At 57.9% G+C, this 24,399-nt stretch overlaps 1 protein-coding gene across 1 annotated transcript; it reads right to left on the bottom strand.

Annotated features, from left to right (window-relative positions):
* Positions 1 to 1,199: 1,199 nt before the first annotated feature.
* Positions 1,200 to 19,049, bottom strand: ANO9 (anoctamin 9). The gene is given in 27 exon segments (XM_065882506.1): positions 1,200 to 1,533; positions 1,677 to 2,043; positions 2,667 to 2,805; positions 2,925 to 3,018; positions 3,090 to 3,191; positions 3,771 to 3,900; positions 4,630 to 4,782; positions 4,861 to 4,989; positions 5,129 to 5,228; positions 5,343 to 5,400; positions 12,860 to 12,971; positions 13,205 to 13,241; positions 13,327 to 13,344; positions 13,347 to 13,490; positions 13,580 to 13,622; positions 13,624 to 13,670; positions 13,803 to 13,885; positions 13,970 to 14,030; positions 14,163 to 14,259; positions 14,613 to 14,747; positions 14,983 to 15,056; positions 15,138 to 15,196; positions 15,311 to 15,375; positions 16,531 to 16,676; positions 16,866 to 16,991; positions 17,095 to 17,169; positions 18,987 to 19,049. Coding segments are annotated over 27 exon segments (2,991 nt in total).
* Positions 19,050 to 24,399: the final 5,350 nt, after the last annotated feature.

Raw genomic sequence — 24,399 nt, 5'->3', positions numbered from 1 at the left:
AGCCCCCTCTTCTAGATAAGGAAGCAAATAGGAGGCCTCAGCAAGGCTCCCAGCTCTGAACCCAGGTCGGGGAGAGCCGACATCTCCTGGAGTCACAGCAGACTCCCCCGCACCACCATCCCGGACTGACCTGGAACTCAGGGCCCAGCACTGGTGGCTGATGGCGCTGCTCATAGCAATCGGGCAGGGTCCCCTGTGGTCCCTGTCCCTGCCCTCACCCTCCAGGGGCAGAGCATCCTCACTGCAGCGTCAGCTTTCCTACATCCTTAATCTGACCCTGTCCAAGGCCCCCTGCACAACGCCCGCCCCCCCGTGGCCTCCAAGACCCTTGGACGATGGTGCATCTTGGGCTCAGGGTCCAATAGAACTGGAAGAAGTCCTGACTGCACCCCTTCCCCACCGAGCCGCAGCTCCTCCAAGGAGCCCCAGTGGGCCCTGAGGCTGAGTGAACAGCGTAAGCACCTGACGGACAGGCTAGTGGCCACCAGCAGTCAGTGACCTGCCCGGGAGAGCCCAGGCAGGAGGCAAAGAGCTAGGTTCTCCCTGGTGTCCCCACCTGCTTTGCTGCCTCTCAAAGCTCCTGCCAGACTGCCTGCCTCTCGGCATGCCCACCCGCGCCACCACCTCACAGCCGCGACTGGGCGCCCGTCCCCCCTTTGCTAACGCCCACCCTCACCCTCCCTTGTCCCCCAGGCCCACTCCACAAAGCGAGCAGAAAACCCCACGTCGCCTCAGGCACTCTCGAGAATAGCCCTTCCGAATCCGAGCCCGCCCCCTGCACCGCCCACCGCGCTCGGCCGCACCCGCGCGGTTCCTAGGAAGCCCTAGCCCCTCCCACCCACCGGCCTCACGCTGGCTCTCCGCCTCCTCGGAGCATCGGCGTCAGCCTGGCCGCCTGGCGCGCGCCCGCGCCTTGTCCCCAGGCGCCCAGCCGTCTGATTTGCTGCTCAGCACCCCAGTCTCTGAGCGACTCCCCCTCATCTGGGACCGGCGGCCCCTCTGCGCCTGGCGCGTGCTTCATCCCCGGACGTCTGTCCCGAAGGAAAGAACTTGCACAAAGCGCTGTGGCCCCGCGAGCCTAGAGGCCCCCTCCTGCACCCCCGGGCCCGCCACACACCCCACACCCGCGCTCCGCCTTCCCGGTGGGGTGTTAGTACCCCCTTCCTCCGGGTGGGGTGAGCCAGGCAGGGCGCGCACGTTTAGGGGCGCGGGGGCGGGCAGGTCGGGGGCGCGCACGGAAGGGCGGGGTGCGCGGAAGGCTGTAGCTCCGCCCGGACACAGGTGCGCAGCGGCTTCGGCAGGTTTCTCCGTCCGCCCCCGGCGCCCTGGGAGGCCTCGGGCCTGGGCTCGGACTTTGGGGCGGAGGCGGGGTCCCTCAGCGCCTCGGCGCTCCTCTTCCCTCTCCTGGCCGAGGGCCAAGTCGGGCGGAGCGGGAAGAGCGGCCCTCGCCCCCGCAAGGCCGGAGGGGCCGGAACGAGGGCGAGCTGAGGCTTCCGGGCGACGCGGGCAGCGGGCTCGGCTCCGAGGCGCTTCCTGCGGAACCGCACCCGCCACGGTCCAGAGGCTCCCCGGGGCAAAAGCCGCCTCGGCCCCCCAAGCTCCAGGCCCGGTTCTGGCTCCCGGGAGCCGGCGACCTCCACTCACCTCCGCAGGTAGGAGCCGCGATCGCCACTCACCTGCTGCCAAGACCCGGGGCTTGCGCGGCCGCGAGGGTGGAGCGGCTCACCTGGGCCAGGTGCGCAGCGGCGACAGCCCCAGCGACGGTGGCAGGTGCAGCCCCGCCCAGCAGCCGGGGCGAGGGCGGACCCAACTGTCCTGCTTCGAGCCTCAGGCTGGTGTTCAAGACGGTCCTGCGCTCGGCCCCCTGGAGCCGCGGCCGCCGCGCCTGGGGGCAGAGGCCAAACCGGCCCGACCAGCCCCGAGAGTCTCCGTGCCCCAGGAACTCCTCGGAAATTCCACCGTCCCCAGGAGCACCTGGTACGGTTCTGCCTCTCTTCCCAAGCTCTTTGTCTTCCTCTAGGAAGCCTGCCTTGACTCCCGCTCCTAAACCCGAGGTGCAGGGAGGGTAAGACCTCTGTAAGGCACCCCTCACTTGGAAGCCCACGGAAAACCAGAGGAGGGCGGAGGCTACCACATTCCGGGCCTCTCCCCGTCACGGCCTCAGTTTCCCAGCTAGCCCTGAGGGCAGACGTAATCGGCCAGAAGCCCAGAAATTAACACAAAGCAGTTTTATTTTATTAGAGAAAACTCTGCTGATTGAGGGGAGCCAGTGGGGTGGGGCAGGATCTGGGGCCCAGGAAACAGGGCCAGTTTTCCTGTCGAGACGGCATGAGAAGACAGGACAGGCCTGCACTGTCTCCCCCCCAACCCCGCCCCAGTTCTCTGGGTGGCAGGGGTCACTCAGAGTTCAAGTCAGGTAGTACCAAGCCTGAGCCCTCACAGGTGGAACAGGCCTCCCAGACCATGGACAGGTGTACAGCTCACAGACACCTCAAACATACAGGGGCTCCCCGGACCCCCACATATACGCGGGTCTAATTAAAGCCCGCCCACACACACACAGCCAGGGCTGGGGTGGGCGGTGGCGGCAGCAGCTCTGCGTCTTGGCCTCTGGACCGGCTCCGGGCCCGCTCCATGTCTGTGCTCTCGGCCGGAGTCTCTGGTACTTCGGGACTCGGGGCCAGGCCCCGGCAGCCCCGCCTCCCCAGGTCTCTGGTGCTTCCTCTTCAGGACTTCATTCTTCACCCACTGAGGCACATCAGGCACAAACCAGCCAGCAGTGAGCTTGATGCATAAGGCCACGTGCTGGGAGGGCCAGAGTGGGGAGGTCAAGGTGCGCTGAGCAGGGACTTTAGGGGGCAGGGGCCCAGGGAGGGCTGCAGAGAGCTGCCCCGCCCTGGGGCCTGTCCCCAGTGTTGGCTCACCTCGAAGAAGATGAGGAAGGTCAGACGGACGGCCAGGAGGAACCAGGGCTGCTCAGTGAAGTTGGAGTTCTGAGCGGTGCCACAGTCCCGGTACCTGGGGTGGGAAGCACCTGAGGTCAGGAGTCAGGAGTTCAGAGGGTGCTCTCAGGGGATGGGGGTCCAAGCCTGCACTCAGTCACATTCTCTGAGCCCTCTATTTCAACAGGATTCTGGAAGTCCTTGGTGTAGAACACGGACAGGCTGTGGTTGACGTAGCCCGTGAGGCAGCTGGGGGGAGTGGGAGAGGAGTTTGGTGTGGTCCCTTCAGGCTTCTGGGGTGCTGGCTTGTAACCGACCCCTGCCTGGTGGGGGCCATCAGGGTGGGCCACAGTGCAGACCCCCCTCCTTCATCTCTGTACATGGGAGAGGGGCCCCTGGGGGAGGCTGAAGGGACTTGCAGGTGCCACCACCTGCCTTCCTTGCCAGGGGCCGAGGCTTCCTTGCCAGCCTTACTGGGGGAGACCTACCCCTGGAGACCTGCCCCCCTGCAGGGCTGGAGGAACTGGGTGAGGACAGCATGCAGACCACTAAGGGTCTGCCTTTGGAAGGGGAGCCGTTCCAGTATCACTTGCTCAGAAAACAGCTGGTTCTGGGATGTTAATCCCCTACTGGGGTCCCCGTCAGCACTCCCGGGGTCCACTCAGGGTCTGCAGGTTGCTGTGGGAGGGCAGCCCACCCCAGGCAATACTGTTAGCATCGAGCCCTTCCCTGGGGTCCCCTGGGGCTGGGCCATGGTTGGGCCAGTTTCCCAGGGGTCTCTGGACAGTTTGAGGCTCCCCCAGGGTCTGTGTGGCGGTGTCCCCTTACTCGACTGCAGGGTGGGCCCCCTGTCGGCACGGGCCATAGCAGTACTTGTACACCACTCGGGGGATGAACTCAGATGTGAAGGCGATGACCATCCCGTCGGCAATGACGGCCAGCACCTGCAGCCAGGTCCCTGGGCCACAGCAGGGGGTGAGGCCTGCACTGTCTCCCCACCCCCCGCCCCCCCCACCTCTGTTGATCCCCTGAAGCTGGGAGCCTGGATGGTCAAGGGCCTCATCATGCCTCTGTTTGTGGCAGCCACAGGGCCAGGTCCCTGATGAGGAAGACCTGGGCCAAGGCCAACAGAGAGCAGCCTCCACTCTCCTGCACCCCTCTTCTTGATGTGGACAGGGAGGGGCTCAGGTCTCCGCCCCCTATCTTATGCCTGAACCTTTCGGCTGCCCCCAGGCCTGCTCCACCTCCTGGGTCCCCTCCCCAGGGCAGACCGCCTTAACCTGGTCCCAAGTCTCCCTCACACTTCTCTCCCACTGCCTATGTCCAACGCCGCATCTCCTGGCCTCATCCCTGACACCCGTCCACCTCAGCGAGGCCAGTCAAGGTGACTAAGGCCACCTGCTCTCAGTCCCTGTGCCCAGCTGCTGGACCCCTCTCCCTCAGCTCCCTGAGAGTCAAGCCGTTCTGCACGGCCTCCGCAGGGCGGCCGCTGGCCCTTCAATGGGACCCCTGGGGGGGAGCGGCCTGCGAGGTGCCTGCCAGCCCCGCCTCTTCCTGGGGCCTGAGCCCTGCCCCCATGGCTCAGAGCGCTGGTTTCAAGGGGACTGGCGTGGCCCCAGCGCGCCTCGCGGCTCATGCCCCCCTGGCTGGAGCGCCCGCCCTCAGGCCGCCCCGTCGGGCCCCTGACCAATGTCCTTGGCCTTGCGGGGCACCAGGCGCCGCTGCACCTGGACCATCTTGATGGCGTCCAGGCGGATCTCCACGAGGTTGTTGAAGAGCGCCAGCAGCGGGGCAAGCGGGAAGGCGGCCACGAAGACGGTGGTGAAGCCATACTGGATCACTGGGGGTGGGGGTCGTCACCGTGGGCCCCCGCACGGTGCCCGCCCGCCCCTCCGCCCACCAGCCCCGCCCTGCGTACTCATCTCCATGAACTCCTCGAACAGGCTGAAGGTGTTGACCGGGTTCAGGCGGTAGTTGCGCCGCCAGTGCCTCAGCTCGGGGTCCTGGGACGTGGCTCGCATCGAGCGACACTTGTGGGCCAGGCACCTGCGAGCGAGGAGGACCGGGTGGGGGACGGGGAGAGGGGCTGAGGACCCCTCGGGACTGCTGGCTCTGGGAGGTGGGGTCCTGTGGGTTCGGGGGCTCCCTGCGGTGAGGGTGGCGCCCCGGGAGGGAGGGTGGTCCTCAGGGGCCCAGGTACTCCATGCAGTTGCTGAGCGTTTGTATCAGACCCATGATGATGGCCACCTGCACGAACAGGTCCGTCATGCAGCCACTGAGATGGCACTGTGGGGGCAAGGGTGAGAGGTCAGGCACGGGGCCTGGGGGTGACCAGGGGGTTGGGGCAGTTCAGGAAGAGGGCAGTAAGGCCAGTAAGGAGGGCAGTCCGGACAGACTGACCTCCTCCAGCTTCCACAGCCCTGCCAAGTGCACGGACTTCCCGGGGTTACCGTTGATCCTGGGAAGGGCAGCGAGGCTGAGAGAGGGCGCAGGACAGGAGTGGGAGTCGGGGAGCAGTGGGGCCTGGAGGGGAAGGAAGGAGACCCGCCCCACAGGTGAGCAGAGGCTAACCCAGACAGGCCTGCGTGTGCGCAGGACCGCCGGGGACCTCTCAGCTGTTCACAGGCTCAGGAAAGGCTGTGAGGAGGGGCCCCAGTTTCTCCCCAGGTAACTGTGCACACAGGGCTACTTTGTGTTTAAATCACCTGATTTCCATGATAAAAACGGTATATTTAACCAAACGTTGGGCTTACGCTCCATGGTGAAGTCCTGCAAGCACTCCTGTTACTGCAGTTCATGACAACTACTATTCCAGAATGGTGTAACTTTGCAAAGGAAAAACTTGTTGTAGAAAATACGATTATATATCTGGGAAACCAAAATAAATCAACTGAACGATTGGGCAGATAAATCTGAAAAATGCTCAGAGTGGATATAAAATTGATATCAAGCTCAACTCCCTTTTGCTTTCCTAGGTGCAACAAAACCACCGAGAAATGTAGCAGGAGGGAATATCTGTCGCAGATAGCAGCGAAAACGATAAAATAGAGTGAAATTCACAGGAAATGTGGGGGACCCATAAGAAGAAAACTATAACACAGCTAAAGAACATTAAAACAACATTGAATAGAGGAACCTTGTTCTTCGATAGAAAAACTTACGCTTGTATTTTTGTGACAGGTGGAATGTCAGGCCCCCAAAGATACCACATCCCATTCCTGGAACCTGTGACTATGTTATCTGACATGGCGGGTGGTAATCAGCTGACCTTAAAATGGACAGAGAATCCTGGATTATCTGGGTGTGCCCATTGTAATCACCAGAGTCCTTAAATGAGTAAGAGGGAGAGCCAGAGAGATGTCAGGATGAGAAGGACTCAGCCTGACACTACTGGCTTTGCAGACACAGGACGGAGCGGGCCAGGCAGCCTCTAGAAGCTGAAAAAAACAAGAGTATGGACTCTCCCCGAGGTCCTGCAGACAGAACACAGCCCTGCTGACACCCTGATTTTAGCCCAGTGAGACCCATTTTGGACTCTTGGCCTCGAGAACTGTATGTAATGTGTGTTGTTTAAAGCCGCTAAGTTGTGGTCAGCAACAGAAAATTAATACAGTATCTATGTCAATTCTCCCTAAAAGAATGTATAATTTCACTGCAGTCTTAAGCTAAATCCCACAGAATTTTGATGGAGTTTGACAAACATTATTTTAAAGTTCACCTAGAAGAATAAACACGTAAATAACTACAAAAAAGGAAAAGTGAAAAAGAAGAGAAAAAGAAAATTGACACCAGACCTATCTGACAGGAAAGCATTACAGTAGTAATGACACAGAAAGGTACTAGACCAGAATCGTCAGAATCCACGGAGCACCAAAACAGTCAAGTGAATGATGGAACTTGCTGTGTGACAGAAGGGTGGTGGTGGCGATGGAACAGTCAACAAATGGTTTGGGGACAACTGGCTGTCACTTGGAAAACAACAAAACAGGCTTCCCTCCTTTGCCGCCTGCAGCAAAACAAATTCCTTGTGAATCAAAGATTTAAATGTTTAAAATGTTGAAACCATAAGCATCTAAGGGAAATCACAGCTGAACTTTTTTTTTTTTTTTTTTTTTTGCTCCGGACACGAGGCTCAGTGGCCATGGCTCACGGGCCCAGCCGCTCCGCGGCATGTGGGATCTTCCCGGACTGGGGCAGGAACTCGCGTCCCCTGCATTGGCAGGCGGACTCTGAACCACTGCACCACCAGGGAAGCCCCTGAACATGTTTTTAATGTTGAGGAGGGGAGGCCTTTTTGAGCACGGCATGAAAAACAGGAACTATAAAGAGACACAGTGATAACCTTCGTGACAAAACAGAAACGGCCTCCAGAGAAACACGAGTGACTGCACAGGCTCCTGCCTTCTTTTCCCAGGGATGCCACATGCAGGGCCAGTACACAAAAGGCGCCAGACTCGCTTCTATCTGCTGACTGTGCGACCCTGAGATCGTTTCTTAACCTTTCTGTGCCTCGGTCTACTCATCTGTGAAATGGGGTTTAGAGAGTCCCTACCCCATAGGGCTGTTGTGCAGATTAGAGCTGATGAATGTGAGGCCCTTAGGATAGAATGGGTGAGTGTCAGCAGACGTGAGTTATTATAAAGACATATCCCATCCTGCCTGGGAAAACCTACTCAGTCCTTCGTTCTTCAGTATGAATGGACAGCTACAAATCTTCAGGCACGAGGAAAACCAGCTGTACAAAAGAGAAGGACTACGATAAAGGAACAGGAAGATGGACCCTTTAGGAAATGAGATAATGAGGAAACAGATGAGAACTTAAGGGGAAAAAAGAACATTGATATCCTCAAGAAAGTACTGTATCTGTGGAAACAAGAAAAGGACACTATAAAAAAAAAAGGATAAAAAAATAAAAACCCTCTTGGAAATTAAGACTTTAACTGTTAAACTTAAAAAAAGAAAACAGGGACTTCCCTAGTGGTCCAGTGGCTAAGACTCCGTATTCCCAATGCAGGGGGCCTGGGTTCAATCCCTGGTCAGGGAACTAGATCCCACATGCCGCAACTAAGAGTTCGCATGCTGCAACTAAAGATCCCACATGCCACAACTAAAACCCAGTGCAGCCAAATAAATAAATAAATAAACATTAAAAAAAAAAAAGGCAAAAAGACAAAGTGAAGGAAATCTCTCCAGGTGTAGAATGTAAAGACACAGAGATGGAATATATGAGAGAAAAAGATAAGAAACCCAAGAGGACCAGGTGTTCCATAGAGAGCAGAGGGGAAAAAAATATTTTTAAAAACTTAAGGAAAAAAACCCCAAAAAACTAAAAATAGAACTACCACTTGAACCAACAATCCCACTACTGGGCATATACCCAGAGAAAACCACAATTCAAAAAGACACATGCACCCCAATGTTCACAGCAGCACTATTTACAATAGCCAGGACACGGAAGCAACCTAAATACCCATCAACAGAGGAATGGATAAAGAAGATGTGGTACATACATACAATGGAGAAGTACTCAGCCATAAAAAGGAATGAAATGCGGTCATTTGTGGAGACGTGGATGGACCTAGAGAGTGGCACACAGAGTGAAGTAAGTCAGAAAGAGAAAAACATCATATGATAACACATATATGTGGAATCTAGGAAAATGGTATAGGTGATCTTATATGCAAAGCAGAAACAGAGACACAGACGTAGAGAGCAAACGTATGGATACCAAGGGGGAAAGGGGTGGGGTGGGAGAAACTGGGAGACTGGGACTGACACACATGCATTATCGACACTATGTATAAAATAGACAGCTGATGGGAACATACTGTAGAGCACAGGGAGCTCTACCCAATGCCCTGTGGTGACCTAAATGGGAGGGAAGTCCAAAAGGGAGGGGTACTGTATGCGTATGGCTGATTCATTTTGTTGTGCAGTGGAGGCTGACACAACATTGTAAACCAACCATATACTCCAATAAAAATTAAAAACAACAACAACCTAAGGAAAAACGGAAGAAAACGTAGTGAGCCTAAGCAGGACACGGGCTGTTTCATCGGAAGGTGCCAACAATTGCCCGGCACAGTGCGTGAAGAAAAGACCCACCCTAGATTGTTCCCCTGTTTAAAGAGAAGATCCTAAAGCTTCTAGGTCAACTAGGAAGAAACAAAAATCAGATTTTCTGCACACTTCTTATCATCCATTTTGCATGTTCAAAGACAACGGAGCAATGTCTTTAAAGTTCTAGAAGGGAAAATTGTTTTGAAGTTAGATTTCTACACCCAGCCATGTCAATCTCGTGCAACAGTAGAACATGACACCTTTAGACATACATGAATTCAGAGAGTTTACCTCTCCGATATACCTTCTCAAAATAAATGAAAGCAAAAATCAAGAAAGAAGGAGGCTTGGGAGTCCAGGAGATGATGGTCCTAACCCAGGAAAGCAGCAGATTGAAGTCCCAGGGAGACAGGTATGCAGGAGGCACGGAGAGCCACCAGCCCAGTGTGGGGAGAATGGAGGGTCTCTGGGAGAAAAGAGACTCCATGCAATAGGCAGTTTGACAATGGAGAGGCTGGATACCCTTGATAAGATAAAGACATGCAAGGAGGAAAAAAGGCAATTAAAAACAACAGGAAAAATAAAGAGCTGTACAACAAAGAAACGGTCAGATAAGAAGCAGCGTAAAATATGGCATGATGAGTCAGAAGAGAATCCACTTGACCTTGATGTTCTAGAAATGCTCAGATGATATGAACAACTTATAGGAAACGGAACTCAATGGCCAAGAGTATCTGGGAAGATGCTGGATCCTCACTAGTAGGTTTTAATAACGCACCTTCAAGGTCCTTGTCCATCAGACCAGCGTGGAGCGTGCGGTCACGTACACAGTGTGCGGCCTTGTGAGTCAGCACAGCATTTTTGGAGGGTGCTTTAGCAATGTCTCTCAATTTAAATGTGCACTGCCGACTCCCAGTTAAAATGGCTGGCTGCCCACACCCACTGCCAGGCATCACCTCGGAGGTGGAAGGGAACTGGAGAGGCCTGCAGCCCACTTGAGACATCAAGCTGGATCTAAGCCTGCAGGGAAGACGTCTGAATAGCAACACAACCCTGCCCAAGAGCCTGGAACACCCCAGGACTTGGGCACCTCTGGTAGCTTGGGGGCACCCACTGGATGGGATGCAGGCCCGGCTGAACCCCTGGGCCTCCTATCCAACCCCTAATCCACCCCCCCACACACACACAAGACACACACACACAAGAAGACAAAGACATTTCTAGGGGGTTGAACAACCAAAGATTCAGATCGCAGGGTTGGGCCAATGGACACTGAGACCCCACAGTGTCCCTTCCCCAGCTGGGCTCCCAGCATACTGACGGGCATCCTTCTGCCTCCAGGCAGGAGACCAGGGATTCCCCTTCAGGAACCGACACAGCAAGAGGTCCCGACAGGAGACACATGGTCCAGAGCAAAGCCACTGGCACATGCCTTTCTCAATTACAGACAGGTGGCCAAGAATAAAAGACATCTAAGGCGGGGGTGGGGTGGGTGGGTGGGGGGTCTCTAACACCAGAATCAGAGACCGATCAAAGAAAGAGCATAAAAGAAACTCGAAAGGAACAGAAGAAATGTCAAAGTAGAAGGGAAAAAAAGAGGCCACATCCTCAGAAAAGAAAAGCCCTGGTGTCCAGGTGACATGAAGAGGAGGCTGTGAAGAATCTGCACGTGTCAAAAGGAGTGCTCTGATATTAAGAACATGAGCAGAAGTGAAACGTTCAGTAGAAGGGTTGGAAAACAGTTGAGAAAAACTCCAAGAAACTGGAACAAGAATGGGAGAAAAAAAGCGAAGAAAAGTAGATCAATTCAGAAGGTCCAATTTCCAAACAAAAAGAATTCCTCAGAAGGGAGGAGAGGGAGCTGAAGCAGGAGGCTCTCAGGTACATAAGAAAATCTCTCAAAACTGAAGGCCCTGAGGCTCCAGGCCCAGTGAGTACCTGGTAATTTCTTTCCACTTGACCAGCATTGATTCTGTACGCCTGGCTGACTGCAGGAGCTGAGCATTCAGCAAAGGACAAGCGCCCTACCCTCCGCCCTGGGGAGCTGCCATTTCTGAGAGAGACAGTGAACAAATAAATGTGCATCACGTCCTGGGTGGCGGCGGCTATGGAGGGGGAGCAAGGGAAGAGCGGAGTCTGAGGGACCAGGGTTCGGGGCCAGGCGACGTTCCGAGGCCAGCAGGAGAGCAAAGGTCAGCGCCAGGAGGCAGTGAGAGTACCGGGGAGGCAGAAGCGCGAGGCAGGAGAACCAGAAACCGGGTTCGCCGATGAGAAGACTTCCGGAAAGAACTGTGACAGCATGTTTGTGTGATGGTGGAAATCATCCGGCAGAGAGAGGAAAGCTGGCGTGTGGAGGAGAGAGATGTGAATTACCGAAGCATGTCGACTGAAAAAGACCCACCAAGTCACACGGCTGAGAAATTCCAGAAGACGGGGGACAGTGAGAAGATGCACAGAGAGTTGGAAGAACATTAACGCCAGACTTGCGGAACAGAACGCTGGAAGCCGGAAACCAAAATACCCTTCGGAAATCTGAGGAAAACCATGTCCAACTTAGAACCCTTTCTCCAGCAGACGCTCAGTCAGGCCCCCAATAAAGAGGAAACTCAGCACATATGATTTCCCATGTAGCCTTTCACAGGAAGCCACTGGAAAACTTGGGATCCTACACAGCAGAGAGTAAGGGGCTTCCCAGGATGAAAGGGCCAAGCACAGCCCCAAGAGAAGGGGACAGATGCCACGAGGGCGTCTCCAAGGACCTCATGATGTCTTTGACCATACTGGCAGGAGTTGGTTTCTTCTAAAGTTCTTCTAGAGGGACTTCCCTGGTGGCGCAGTTGTTAAAAATCCACCTGCCAGTGCCGGGGACACGGGTTCGAGCCCTGGTCCGGGAAGATCCCACATGCTATGGAGCAACTAAGCCCATGCGCCACAACTACTGAGCCTGCGCTCTAGAGCCCACAAGCCACAACTACCGAGCCCGTGTGCCGCAGCTACTGAAGCCCGCACACCTAGAGCCCGTGCTCAGCAACAAGAGAAGCCACCGCAATGAGAAATGAGAAGCCCGGGTACCTCAACAAAGAGTAGCCCCCACTCGCCACAACTAGAGAAAGCCCGCACGCAGCATTGAAGACCCAACGCAGCCAAAAATAAATAAATAACTGAATAAATAAATTTTGCAGATAAATAAATAAAGTTTTGCTAGAGAGTTTGGGATTAATTGGCAGTGTATGTGTAACTTACAACATTTGAACAAACATAGAGAACACATAGAGGAATTATTTTCTTCAGAAAAGACAAAAAAAGATATGTTGACTGAACCAAAAATGTTCATTTCATTAATTAGGAAGGTGAGGGGAAGTGTGTGCGTGTGCGTGTGTGTTACATGGGATGCCCACTGCAGCTTTATTTATAAACCTCAAAACTGGAATTAACCCGAATGTCCACCAACTGAAGTGGTTAAATAAATTCAAGGGCATCCCACAAAAGAACGCCCATAGTATGTTTTTAAAAACAAAGCCTCACCACCCATGCAGACATGGAAAACGCCCATAGTACGTTTTCAGTGTAAGGCAGATACAATTATTTACACGACAAAATCACTCATGTCAATAGGTGTATGTGTGTGTACTTAAATGTGTAAAAAAGTTTGGGAAGACCCAACAAACAGTTACAGTGTCATCTCTGAGGACGAGGATTGGACAGTTCGCTGTGGGCTTCCTTCACATATTTCTGTACTGGGTTTCCACGTGTTCTGAGCATGATTTACTTTAAAAATTAACAAGAACAGGTATTTCTATTTTCAAGGTGGGGAGAAAGGAGTTAGAGGGAGGCATGTGGGAGCAGGTGGCCCTTACCTGCCCAGGATGAAGGCGATGTAGATAAGGGAGGAGAAGTGAGCAAAGAACTGCAGAGTGAAGAACTTGATGGTGAACTCGCTCTCTCGCTCTGAGAAGGTCCTGGGCTTCTCTGGAATGAGATGTGGGGCCGTCCCTCCCCCATCCTTCACCCCGATGACAGCCCGCGCCCAGCCTGTCCCTATCCTGACAACTCAGGGACACCTGCGACCCCCACCTGTCTCCCAGGTGCGAGCCCCTGCCCTCTCGTAGGCCCCCTTCCCCCCCAGCCTAGGGCTCCAAGATCCCCACCCTGAATCCTCCCTCCAGTAGCCAGAGAGGGGCTCAGGGGGGCCCTCCTCTCACCAAAGTCACAAAGCTTCAGTGCCACGTATTTGTTGATCTGTGGGAGGGGAGACGGAGGGCTCACCTCGGACCTCAGCAGAGCTCCACCCCCACCGGCACCCTCGCCCTGCCCCGACCCCTGCCTTGGTCATGACGAGGATGCTGTCACATAGTGAACCAGGGACCCGGTCACCACCACGGCCGTGGTCACCTGCTCTCCCAGGAAGGGCAAGGCGGAGCTGAAAAGGGCAGCGACCAGGACGCGGCAGATCACCAGGACGTGGGCCATGCCTATCATCAGGCAGATCTGGGGGGGGTCGGGGAGGCCAGGATGGGCAGGCCTCCAGGGGCCGCCCCACCTGCTCTCCAGCCCCACCAGGGGCGCCCCAGGAGTACCATCAACAGAGACAGCAGGAGGATGACGGTACTCCGCGCGTAGCCGGGGCTGGTAGTCAGGGCAGGCAATGAGCCCCAGCAGCATTTCCTCCTGTGGACGGCACCAGACACGCCTGAGACACGGGACTCCTCACCCACGGGAACCGCGCCTCATACATGGGGACCCCCTCAGACACAGCAGACTCGTGTGGGCCCTGGGCCTGGTCACCTGGCTCAGCCTCACCTGGTCCTCGTCCCACCCGTACAGGTCCCATTGCAGGACCACACGGGCTCGCTCCCGCTTCCACAACTCCAGGAACACGGTGGCTGCAGCCGGGAGAAAGCAGAGGCCTCACGGCGTGTCCCCGCTGCGTGGAGCTCGGCTGCCCCCCAGGTGCCACAGCGACTCACCCCACAGCGCCGTGAACACGGCGAACAGCACGGTGCCCTCGTTGTCGAAGAGGTGGGTGAGCTGGGGAGAGCGGCGCGTGGGGCTGAGGCGGCCTTCCCTTCCCTGGGAGGACCCCCTGGGACCTCTTCCCCGCGGGCGAGCAGCCGCAGTGCCCCCCCCAACCCCCCCCCCCCCCCCCCCCCCGGCGCAAACCTTGGCGAAGGCGCAGGTTTCTGAGAGCCGCTGGTACCTGGGGATGTGGTCGCCGCGAGGGCACATGTAGGCGTCGTGGGCATCACAGATCTCCCTGCTGGGGGTGCAGGGACCGGGCTGTCGGCGGCGCTTTCCTGTGGCCCCTCCTGTGGCCCCTGGGGGACCCCGCCCCACCCTCAGTCCCGCCGCTCCACGACCCCGCCCCAGTCACGCCCCCTTTCTGACTCCACCCAGCCCCCTCAGTCCCACCCCCTTACGTGACTCCACCCCAACCCCGCCCCCTCCATGACCCTACACACCCCAGTCCCGCTCATTCCCTGACTCCTCCCCACCCTCAGTGCCTCCCTTTCACGACCCCGCCCTAGCCCCGCCCCTTCCGTGACCTCCCCCACCCCGGTCCTGCCCCTTCCCTGACCCCCCAGTCCCGTCCCTTGCCTGACTCCGCCCCACCTGATCTGGCTGGCTTCGAAATGGGCAAACCCGCTCAGGAAGATGATGAGGCCCACCACCGCGGCGGGCACCAGCATGTAGGTGCACCAGCCGAGCCAGGCGAAGTACAGCGCCACCTTCTCACCGAAGTAGTTCCTAGGGGCACAGCCGTCCCGTCAGGGCCACTCCCAGCAGGGGTGACCGTCCAGCGCCAACGCCGGGGTGAGACATGCCACATGCGGGGGCGGGCAAGGAGCGCCTGTACTGAGGGCATCTAAATGTGTGTCTAAATGGGAGCCCGCACAGCAGTTTGCTGGAGGCGTGGGTGTGACCGCGGGGGGCGCAGCCTGCCTTGCGGGGGCGCAGGTGTGTCCGCGGGGGGCAGTAGTACCTGATGTCACCAATTGGCTGCTCTTGGAACATGTTTCTCCACCAGGCCCATTTCTTCTTTAGGTCTTCCTCCCCCTGAGCGTAGGCGACAGACAGTGAGAGCTTCTTGCCTCAGGTCCTGCCCTCAGGTCCTCTCCCAGCCGGCCCGCCACTCACCTTGTGTAGGGGAAACACGGCCTCAAAGACCCCATCCTTCACCAAATCCTGGAGCGTGTCTGGTGGTCACAGGGATTCTCGGGTCAGAAGGGAGTGAGGGGTGAGGGAGGACCCTGTCCCGTTCTCCCCGTGTGACTGCCCCTCCTGGTGGGCTGCTGCCATCCAGTCCTTACCACCAGCTGCCATCTTGCTTTTCAGCACAAAGTTGACAATTTGGATTCTGGAACACAAGAGCTGGCTCAGGATGGCCCTCTATCTGGCCAGGTCCCAGGCCCCTCTGTGTCCTAGCAGAGCCCCCAGACCACCTGACCAGAGCCCAGAATCCAGGATTCCTCTGGGAGCCCACCTCCTTAAATCCTCCCAGGGTCTAGCTGTGCCATGGTTCCAAGGTGCGCCTCCCTCAGGGTGGTCTCTCTCTTCCCAGGGCCCCGATGCTCAGCCCTGCAATAGTCTCTCCCAGATCCCCCCCAGACCTCCCACCTCCAATCACCTGTCCCACCCGGAGCCCCCACACGTCGAGAGCACGCTCTTTATGTGCACAAATCCTCTTTGCACCCCTGTGAGCCATTTTGCCTATGGGGCGACTGAAGCTCAGAGAGAGTGAGTAATTTGGTCAAGGCCACACAGCCAGGAAGCGGCACATTCGGGCATCTGACTATACAGTCCTGCTCCTCTGGAACATTCTCCTATGAGACACGGCCCCCTGAGTGTCCCAGGGCACTCCCCACAGCCTGCTCCTCTCAGGCCCCATCAAGATGCCTCTATTCATGTGTCCTCCCAAGACCGGCCAGTCCTTCTGTGTTCACAGGAAGCCCCCCTCCACTGCCTCGTATCCAAATTCCAGGAGTGTTCTTCGCTAGTCTCCCTGATCGGGCCCCAGATGAGTTCAGGGGGCCGGGGCTGGGGCCAGGAAGATGATGGAGGAGGGCTGTGGGGAGGGCGGGTGGGCTGGCTTGGAGGCCTAGAGGATCGGGGTGGGGAGAAGCAGGTGCTTGGAGAGAGAGGAGGTGTTGGGTGCCTGGGAAGCAGGGGATAGATGTCCAGGGAGGGGCATTTGGTCTGGAGGAAAGAAGTCAGGACGTGAATCCAGGGAGATGACCTCAGAGCCTAGGAGAGACAGCTGGGAGGATCCTCTCAGCCTCTCCAAATTCTGCCCACCCTTTAAGGCTGGTTTCTATTCTGCATCTGGGGGACATAGTCACATGTAACCTTCAAACACTTCAAGAGGTGAGAACTGTCATTTTCCCGTATTACAGACATGGAAACTGACTCACAGACCCTTGCCCCCTGGGCCCTCCACCCTGGGACCACTCCTGGGAGCCTTGCTGCCTGTCTGGACTGGCATGTGGGCGGGCAGGGGTCCTCCTGGCCCCACTCTGGGCCAGCCTCTCACCTGGTGGTGGCTGGGATGGAAGTTGGCCTGGCCAGCTCCCCTCTGGGGGCGGTAGCCTCGGGCTCCATGAGAAGTCTGCGGTACCGGTCAAAGACCCGGTTGTCAGCTCGGATCCCAAAGAACACCTTCGCCTGGTCCTCCCTTGCCTGAGGGTGGGGGGCAGCATGGGACCCTCTACTCCACATTGAGACCCTCCCCTTCATCCAAAGCCAATGGCCTATCCCCTCCTATCCTTCTCCTGCACGAGTCCTCAGCCCACCTCCCCAGACACCTCCCCGGGATCCGCCCAGTCCCCCGTGACCCCTGCGCCCAGGCGAGGCCCTCAGCCCGCCCACCCTGTAGCAGAAGCCCTTCCTCTCGAGCTCTTCCAGGAACTGCTGCTGCCGCTGGACCTGCCTGGGGTTTCTCTGGGTGCAGTGATCAGCCACAAGGACATAGTCCCATGGCTCGGAGGCCTCAGTCTAGAAGAAGGAGGTGTGGGGACTGGGGACCAGGGCGGGCCAGGTGCGGGCCATGGGGCAGTAGGTGGGACCAAGCCCAGGAGAGACTCAAGCAGAGACTCACCTCAGTGGTATTGATGTCCATCTGCAGGGGGCTGTCCCCTTCGGTCCCCACCAGGATCCGGAGGCTCTCTTCTCCCTGGGGGTGAAGAGCAGACGGAGGATGGGGCTCATTGCAGCAGACAAGCACCTCCTGGGCTGGGTGCTCTGGTAGCAAAGGGGTAGTTCCGGGTGGGGCTAAGTGCATGCAATGAGGCTACAGCACAAGTGGCCAGCAGAGGTTGGTTTGGAAATCTATACAAAGAGCTCCCAGAATTCATAAGAAAAGGCAGACAGCCCAGTTTAAAGTGGGCCAGAGATGCAAATGCACACTTCACAAAAGAGGGGCACTCAGAAGCTGAAACCATGGAGCTAGGGAAGCATCTGGCAAACGCAGGCCAGGTGACCAAGGAGGCACCACCTTCCACCATTTGGTAGCCAACATTTTACGGCCAGACAGCTCTAAAAACACAGGTGTGGGAGTTCCCTGGCTGTCTAGTGTTTAGGATGCAGTGCTTTCACAGCCGTGGCCCAGGTTCAATCCCTGGTAGGGGAACTGAGATCCCCAATGCTGCTTGGTGCGCCCCCCCCCCCCAAAAAAAAGCCTGGGTGGGACTTCCCTGGTGGTCCAGTGGCTAAGCCTCCGCGCTCCCAGTGCAGGGGGCCCGGGTCCGATCCCTGCTCCGGGAACTAGATCCTACATGCATGCCACAACTAAATCCCACATGCCGCGATGAAGATCCCATCTGCTGCAGCTAAGACCCAGAGCAGCCAAAATAAATAATAAATAAATAAATATTAAAAAAAAAAAAAAAGCCCGGGTGATCTATAACAATATTGAATGTAATATAATATTGTAAATCACCTGAAACTACTATAATGTTGTAAATCAACTATACGTCAAAAAAAAAAAAGCCCGGGTGATCTATAACAATATTGAATGTAATATAATATTGTAAATCACCTGAAACTACTATAATGTTGTAAATCAACTATACGTCAAAAAAAAAAAAAGCCCGGGTGATCTATAACAATATTGAATGTAATATAATATTGTAAATCACCTGAAACTACTATAATGTTGTAAATCGACTATACGTCAAAAAAAAAAAAGCCCGGGTGATCTATAACAATATTGAATGTAATATAATATTGTAAATCACCTGAAACTACTATAATGTTGTAAATCGACTATACGTCAAAAAAAAAAAAAGCCCGGGTGATCTATAACAATATTGAATGTAATATAATATAGTAAATCACCTGAAACTACTATAATGTTGTAAATCGACTATACGTCAAAAAAAAAAAGCCCAGTGACTCAGCAGAAGCCCCGTGCGTCGCTGTGGCTCACACATTGGTGCCGGAACTTGGGAAACTAAGTGGACCGTCCCAGACACTACGCCCCGGGCCAGCCACCTTTGGAGACAGACGAGAGTGCTCACAGCAGCACATTTCATGTCAGAATTGTGGAAATAACCCAAATTCCCGTCGGTAGGCAGATGGGTGAAAACACTGTGCTATGACCACACACAACAGGAACGTGAGGGCCGCCACTGCACACAGGGCGTTGGGGACCCGTGTGACACGGTACTGAGTTTCCTAGAAGTAAGTCCAGTGAGAACTGTGCAGGAGCGACGGCTGCAGGCACGTCCTGGACAGACGGACGGACACTAAAACCAGCGGGCAGAACCTTAAGGGGGAAGCAGATGGTGCCGAGCCCCTGAGTCTCCCCGATTCTTTGTTAAATGTTGCGGCAGCATCAACAAACCTCACACATCCTTCTACGCTTCTGCCTCCGGAGGATGGTGCAGACTCCTCCCTCTCGAGGGTGGGCTGGACTCGGTGACTCATGAAGGAAGCGTGAAAGGGGAAAAGAGTCACCCTACAAAGGAGAAACCTGGCAGATGCCCCCACCCAGGTGATGAAGGTCAAGGTCACGGTGATGTAATTGAGATGTCGGGGACCTCCTGACAGCATGTGATGCGATAGTACGTGATCCCCCACCCTAAAGCCCCTAGTCCCATCTCAGCAGAAGACGTCAGAGGCACTTTCACCTGAGCCCGAGTGAGCGGACCCCAGAGTCAGGCGGCCAAGGACAAGGCGGGACGGAGGGACCATCACAGACAGGAGGGGCCGTGGAGACGTGGCGATGATGCCGTGGGGGGTCCCGCACGAGCCGGGAACAGGAGAGGACACGCGTGGAAAAGCCGGTGACGTGAGTCAAGGCGGCCGTGTCGGGCCCTTCGCTTTGACCAGCGCCCCAGGCGACGGGGCACGGGGGACCACGCACCGTCTTTGTGACTCTTTACGAAAACTCACAGACCTGTAAAAACTGCACAAGTGGAGTGGAGGGTTCTGGGATTGGCATCCAGGTTGGTGGAGGGGGGAGGGCGGGGAGTGGAGGGGGGTCTTTAGGCTTCATTTACTCCCAGTGAGCAAACAGCAGGCTCTGACTTGCCCGCCTTAGGGGCTAAGTGTCATGTTGGACAAACTCGTAAGTGAAACGGATCCTCACGTGCTTGGCTTCAGATCCAAGATGAGGGCTCGCCCACCTCTCCCCAGGCCCGGGACCTCCTGCAGGAGGACCCTTCGAGGGTCCCTGGTGGACAGTCCCACAGAGGCTGAAAGGAGAGACTCCCTCACGTGAGCAGCGGCCTGAGGCTGAAGAACGGGAAGACGGGACCCCAGGGCGGGGAGGGACGGCACAGGGAAGCCACCCTGGCAGGAGGCAGCAGGAGGGAGCCTGGGGAAGACTGCCTGTGAGGGACCTGCCAAGACGACAGCGGGAGGCCGGCCCTCAGGCGGCCCCAGAAATGAGCTGCTGGACTTGGTGCAGCTCTGGGGTCCCAGACACCCCTCCCGCCCCAGAGACATCACACAGCTTTGGGACATTACCCAGAGCCTCTTGGAAAAGGGGAACTCAACCTTCCCTGGAGGATGGTGTGTGATCTGGACCAGAGGTGTCCTACGGGCACTGACCCCCACGATTGATTCGGGCCACTGGACGGGGAGACACCCCCCACCGAGGGCAAAGGTACATGCACCCCTCAGGGTTGCCCTGGTCACCCCTGGGCAATGGGCGAGCAGTCACAGGAGCGGCCAGGTCTGAGTGCCCCCTGCCCAGCCCTGGTCTAGCCACCCCACACCCCACAGCCGCAAAGGGACCAGGTCCTGAGCATCAGCTTCCTGTACACTCTGGGCTCCCCAGCCCCATCCCCAGGCCACCTGCCACATGCAAGGCCCCTCTCTGGGCCGTGGTCACAGACACAGCCTCCAGCATCAGGCTGTCCATCTGTCCACCTGTCCTCCAGGGAAAGAGGCCTTCACAGATGGGAACCAGGTCCACCTGAAGTCACCCCCACCTCCAGCCAACCAGACTGCTTGGTGCACCCGAAGCGAGGTGTCTGGGGCCCCTGCGTCCCTGTCTATCAGACCCCACCCCCAGGAAGCCATGTGTGCCCATCAGGCTCCCAATCCCCAGGGCTCCTGCAGGGTTCCTACAGGGGCTACCCTGGCACTCTTGGCCTCGGGGATCCCAGCGCTGCCATGTGCAGACCCCCAGCAAGTCCCTGCACTTGGACAGGGGGCAGGCTCTGGGCACCCGGCTCTCTGTTGCCCTCCCTTCGGCCTTCCAGCCCCCACCCCTGCAGGCCATGCACCCAGGGCTTGGTACAGACTGGAGTCCCAACGGCCTCACCCGCTGGCTCTGCAAGAGGAAACTTCTTACGATGCTGCAGCTCCCGGGAGACCTTCCCAGCCTTGGGAGCCAGAGCCGGGCGAGTCCTGCCCCTGTCTGTCCCTTCCCAGGCCAGCCTCCAGGTCACCGGAGGGGCGAATGCGACTGCCACCCAGCTCCCAGCAGTCCTGGCCCTGCGGGCTACAGGGAGCACCCGTGTGACATCACCCCAGCTGCATGTGGCACACGTGGGCCTCCGTCACTCTCCACGGCCCGTCTCACGCCAAGGGTCACACCACAGCCCTGCCGGCACTCCGCACCCTCCTGCCCCACTGCCCAGCGTGAACAGGGAGAGGCCCGCCCTGGCTCGTCCGGCCTCTGACCCCACCCCCCCAGTGGATGCCCCACCTGCTGGCTCTGCTTCCTCATCTTCCCTTCCCAGTCCCCTTCCCCTGGCCGTACCCCCTCGCATGTGGGATCTTAGTTCCCCAACCAGGGATCGAACCCGCACCCCCTGCAGTGGAAGCGAGGAGTCCTATAGCCACTGGACCGCCGGGGAAGCCCCTGCTTCCTCCTCTGACTCATCTTCCGAGTCCTGTCATCTGCCTACCCACTCCCTTCTGCCATCCCTCTGTCTCATGTGTCAGGTCATCCACCCCCAGACACAGCTTGCTCTGTGTGCAGCCCTCACGGGGAGTGCGTAGTGTAAGTGGACACGGCCCGGAGAGCAGGTGCCTACTTGGCAGGGGAGCTTGCCCTTGTGGTGTGGACAGGCCCTGAGGGGCAGCGGGCAACTGGTGTCCAGGGGCTCGGTGCTACCTCCCAGGGACTCAGTACTCAGCACTTCAGCTCTGCAGAAGCATAAAGGGCAAGAAGGGAGCTGCCGGGAGGTGAGACTGGGGGTTAGCAGAAGCCAGATCAGAGGGCCTCTCAGCAGCTGGGGAGCCTGGACTTCAGCTGGGGGCAGCAGGGAGCCGTGGAAGGGACTGGAGCAGGGGAAGGGTGTGCTCAGGTCCAGCTGGGGCCACAGAGTTCTCTGCTGTGTGCATCAGTCTTTCTCCAAGGGTTGATTCTCTTGCCTCAGTCAAACCAGGGGCATCCTCCCCAGCCACCCTTGCCAGCCCCGCCTCCCTTCCACTCCAGCACAGGGCTGGCACGGGAGGAAGGGGCAGCCAGGGGAGCTCGGGGTCAGGCCAGCGTATGCCCACATGACAGCCTTAGCAGCCGGGGCTCCAGAGCTGGCTCTGGAAGGGCAGGGGCAGAGTGAGAGGCCGCCTGCTTGGGCCCACACCTGGGAGCGCCCTGAGGGGGCTGAGTGGGAGGCCGCTTTCCTTCTCCACTTCAGCACGGGTCCCCGCCAGCTGCCCAAGGGCTGGCCCCGCCCCGGAGACCGACCTCTTCCCTGGGGAGGGAAGGAAGGAAGTCTTTCCAGGATGTTCCCGCCTACCTCCCCAGGGCCCCCACGGCCTCCTGCTCTGCCCCCAGAATCAGAATCCAGTAGCCCTCGGCGGGCTCCCACCCCTGCCTAGGCAGAACCCCCAGGGAGCCAAGGGCCCAGCTGGCCACCCTGGGACTCCCCATCCCCAGGTCAGCCCACCCTAGAGACCACAGCCCCTCCCCTCAGGGCAGAGCGGCAGGTCTGGGGTCTTCCTCCTGGCTCAGGGCCCAGGGGTGGATATGCCTTCCCGCACACTCTGTGTGAGTGTGAGAGCCGGGCCGGAGGGACCCAAGAACCCCGGCTCGGGGCCCAGGGGGTGGACTTGCCCTCCCCGCGTAAGCCCTTCACTCTCGAAGGGCCGCCGTCCTCTGTCCCGCCCCAATCCCAGCCCGGCCAGCCTCCCCGCGGCCGGGGCTGGGCAGAACCCCACCCGCGGCCGCCCCAGGCACCCTCCAGGTGAGGGGGCAGGGCCGGCCGGAGGGGCCTCGGCTCGGACCCCGTCCGGGTGGGCGTGGCTCGGAGCGGACTCACCCGCACGCTGGTGGCGGTGCTGGGCGCCGCGCTCGGAGGGGTCGGAGGGACCGGCGGTCCCAGCGCCGGTGGGAACCCGAGTGTGGCTGCGAAGCCGCCCGGCGCTCCTTCCCGACTTCCGTGCGCGACTCTCCCCTCCCTCCTCAGGCCCCTGTGCCGCCCGGCGCCGTCGGGGAGGAGCTAGTGGCCCGCGGGCCAGAAGGCACACCCTCCCCCCAGTCCCCCGGACCTGGGGCACCTTCCTCGGACCTGGGGCACCTTCCTCGGGACGCCGCCGTCGCGCCCGCCCCCGCCCCGAGGCCCGAGGCCTCACCTGCAGAGGGGAGTGTCCCCTCCGCTACGGGGTTAGACTGGCATCCGGTAGGCGGAGGGGAGCCCTCGCCGATGACCGCAGCTCCCTGCTCGCCTTCACTCTCCCTGACCCCAGGACGCACCTTCCCCAGGCCCTTCCAGAGCACCCAACCTCTGACCCTTTCAAGTCTAGTGTTGATTCCCTTAGAGGAGAAACTGGGGCCCAGAGGACTGAAGATGAGACAAACCCCAGCAAGAAACAATCAGCTCCCTGAGCCCCTGCTCTGTGGACGCCAGCTGGGGGAGGAGGAGCCCTTGGGGTCCTGAGGACAGGTGGCTGGCTGGGCTGGGTGGGGAATGAAGGACTGAGAAGGCAGTTCTACCACATCCTGTGGTCCAGCGGGCAGCAGCTGGAGGAGGCTCTGGGCCACCTGAGAGGGACTGCCCTGCAGGATAGGGAGGTGGGGTATCCAGGCTCTGACAGCTGCTGGGAAGCTGAGGACACAGGGCAGGAGCCAGGAGAGAAGACAGGTGGAGACACTGAGCAGTATGGGGGCAGCTGGAGGAGAGCAGGGGGCACCCATAGTGTCACAGGGGGCACCCACGATGTCACGCTACAGCACTGCAGCCCAGGCTGCGGTGTAGACCCATGGTTGGCATGTTTGCTCTAGGTTGCCCCAGGGGTAACACGGCCCCACCCACATTTCTGTTTGCGGGACCCCATGGCAGGCTGAACTACGAAGTGGCAAAGACAAGAGAGTGAACTGGCAGCACAGAACCTGTGCAACTCTGATGGAGCAAATCTGGACAAAAAGGCATTGAGGTTGGTGTGATGGAAACCCCAAACAGTAGCAGCTTAAACAAGCCTGTTTACTTCTCTCTCCCATAAATGACATCTGGAGGCGGTCCTACCAGACGCCTTGTTATTAACTTGTTGCTCTGTCACCGAAAGCGCGTGGACCCATCGCACAGTTCAAAGTGGCTGCTCAAGCTCCAGGCGTCACATCCACATTCCAGACAGCAGGAAGAGCAAAGGATGGAGGAGGGGTATTCCATCCTGCATGTGGTTAGTCACCTGGCCAGTCACCTGGCCACACCTTACTGCAAGGAAGCACGGGAAGTATGATCATTTTTCCTAAGGGAGAAGGTAGATGGACCCTGGGGGCACCCAGCAGCCTCTGCCACAGGTGAGAGGGCCTCAAACGCTGTGTTAGAGCTCAGGAAACAGAGTCAGCAAGAGATTTTGAGCATCAGTAATCCAAACTCAAGATCCCCATTACCAGCCATCTCCTGGACTCTCCATCTCCCCCCAGTCTCCAGCTCAACCTGCTCAGGACAGTCTGCATTTACACTTTCATTCTGTGAAAAGAGTCCACTAGTTCCCTCCAAGT

This window comes from Phocoena phocoena, chromosome 8, assembly GCF_963924675.1.
Source record: "Phocoena phocoena chromosome 8, mPhoPho1.1, whole genome shotgun sequence".
Lineage (NCBI taxonomy): Eukaryota > Metazoa > Chordata > Mammalia > Artiodactyla > Phocoenidae > Phocoena > Phocoena phocoena.
Note: the sequence above shows the minus strand (reverse complement) of the source record. Positions and strands in the feature narration are given on the sequence as shown.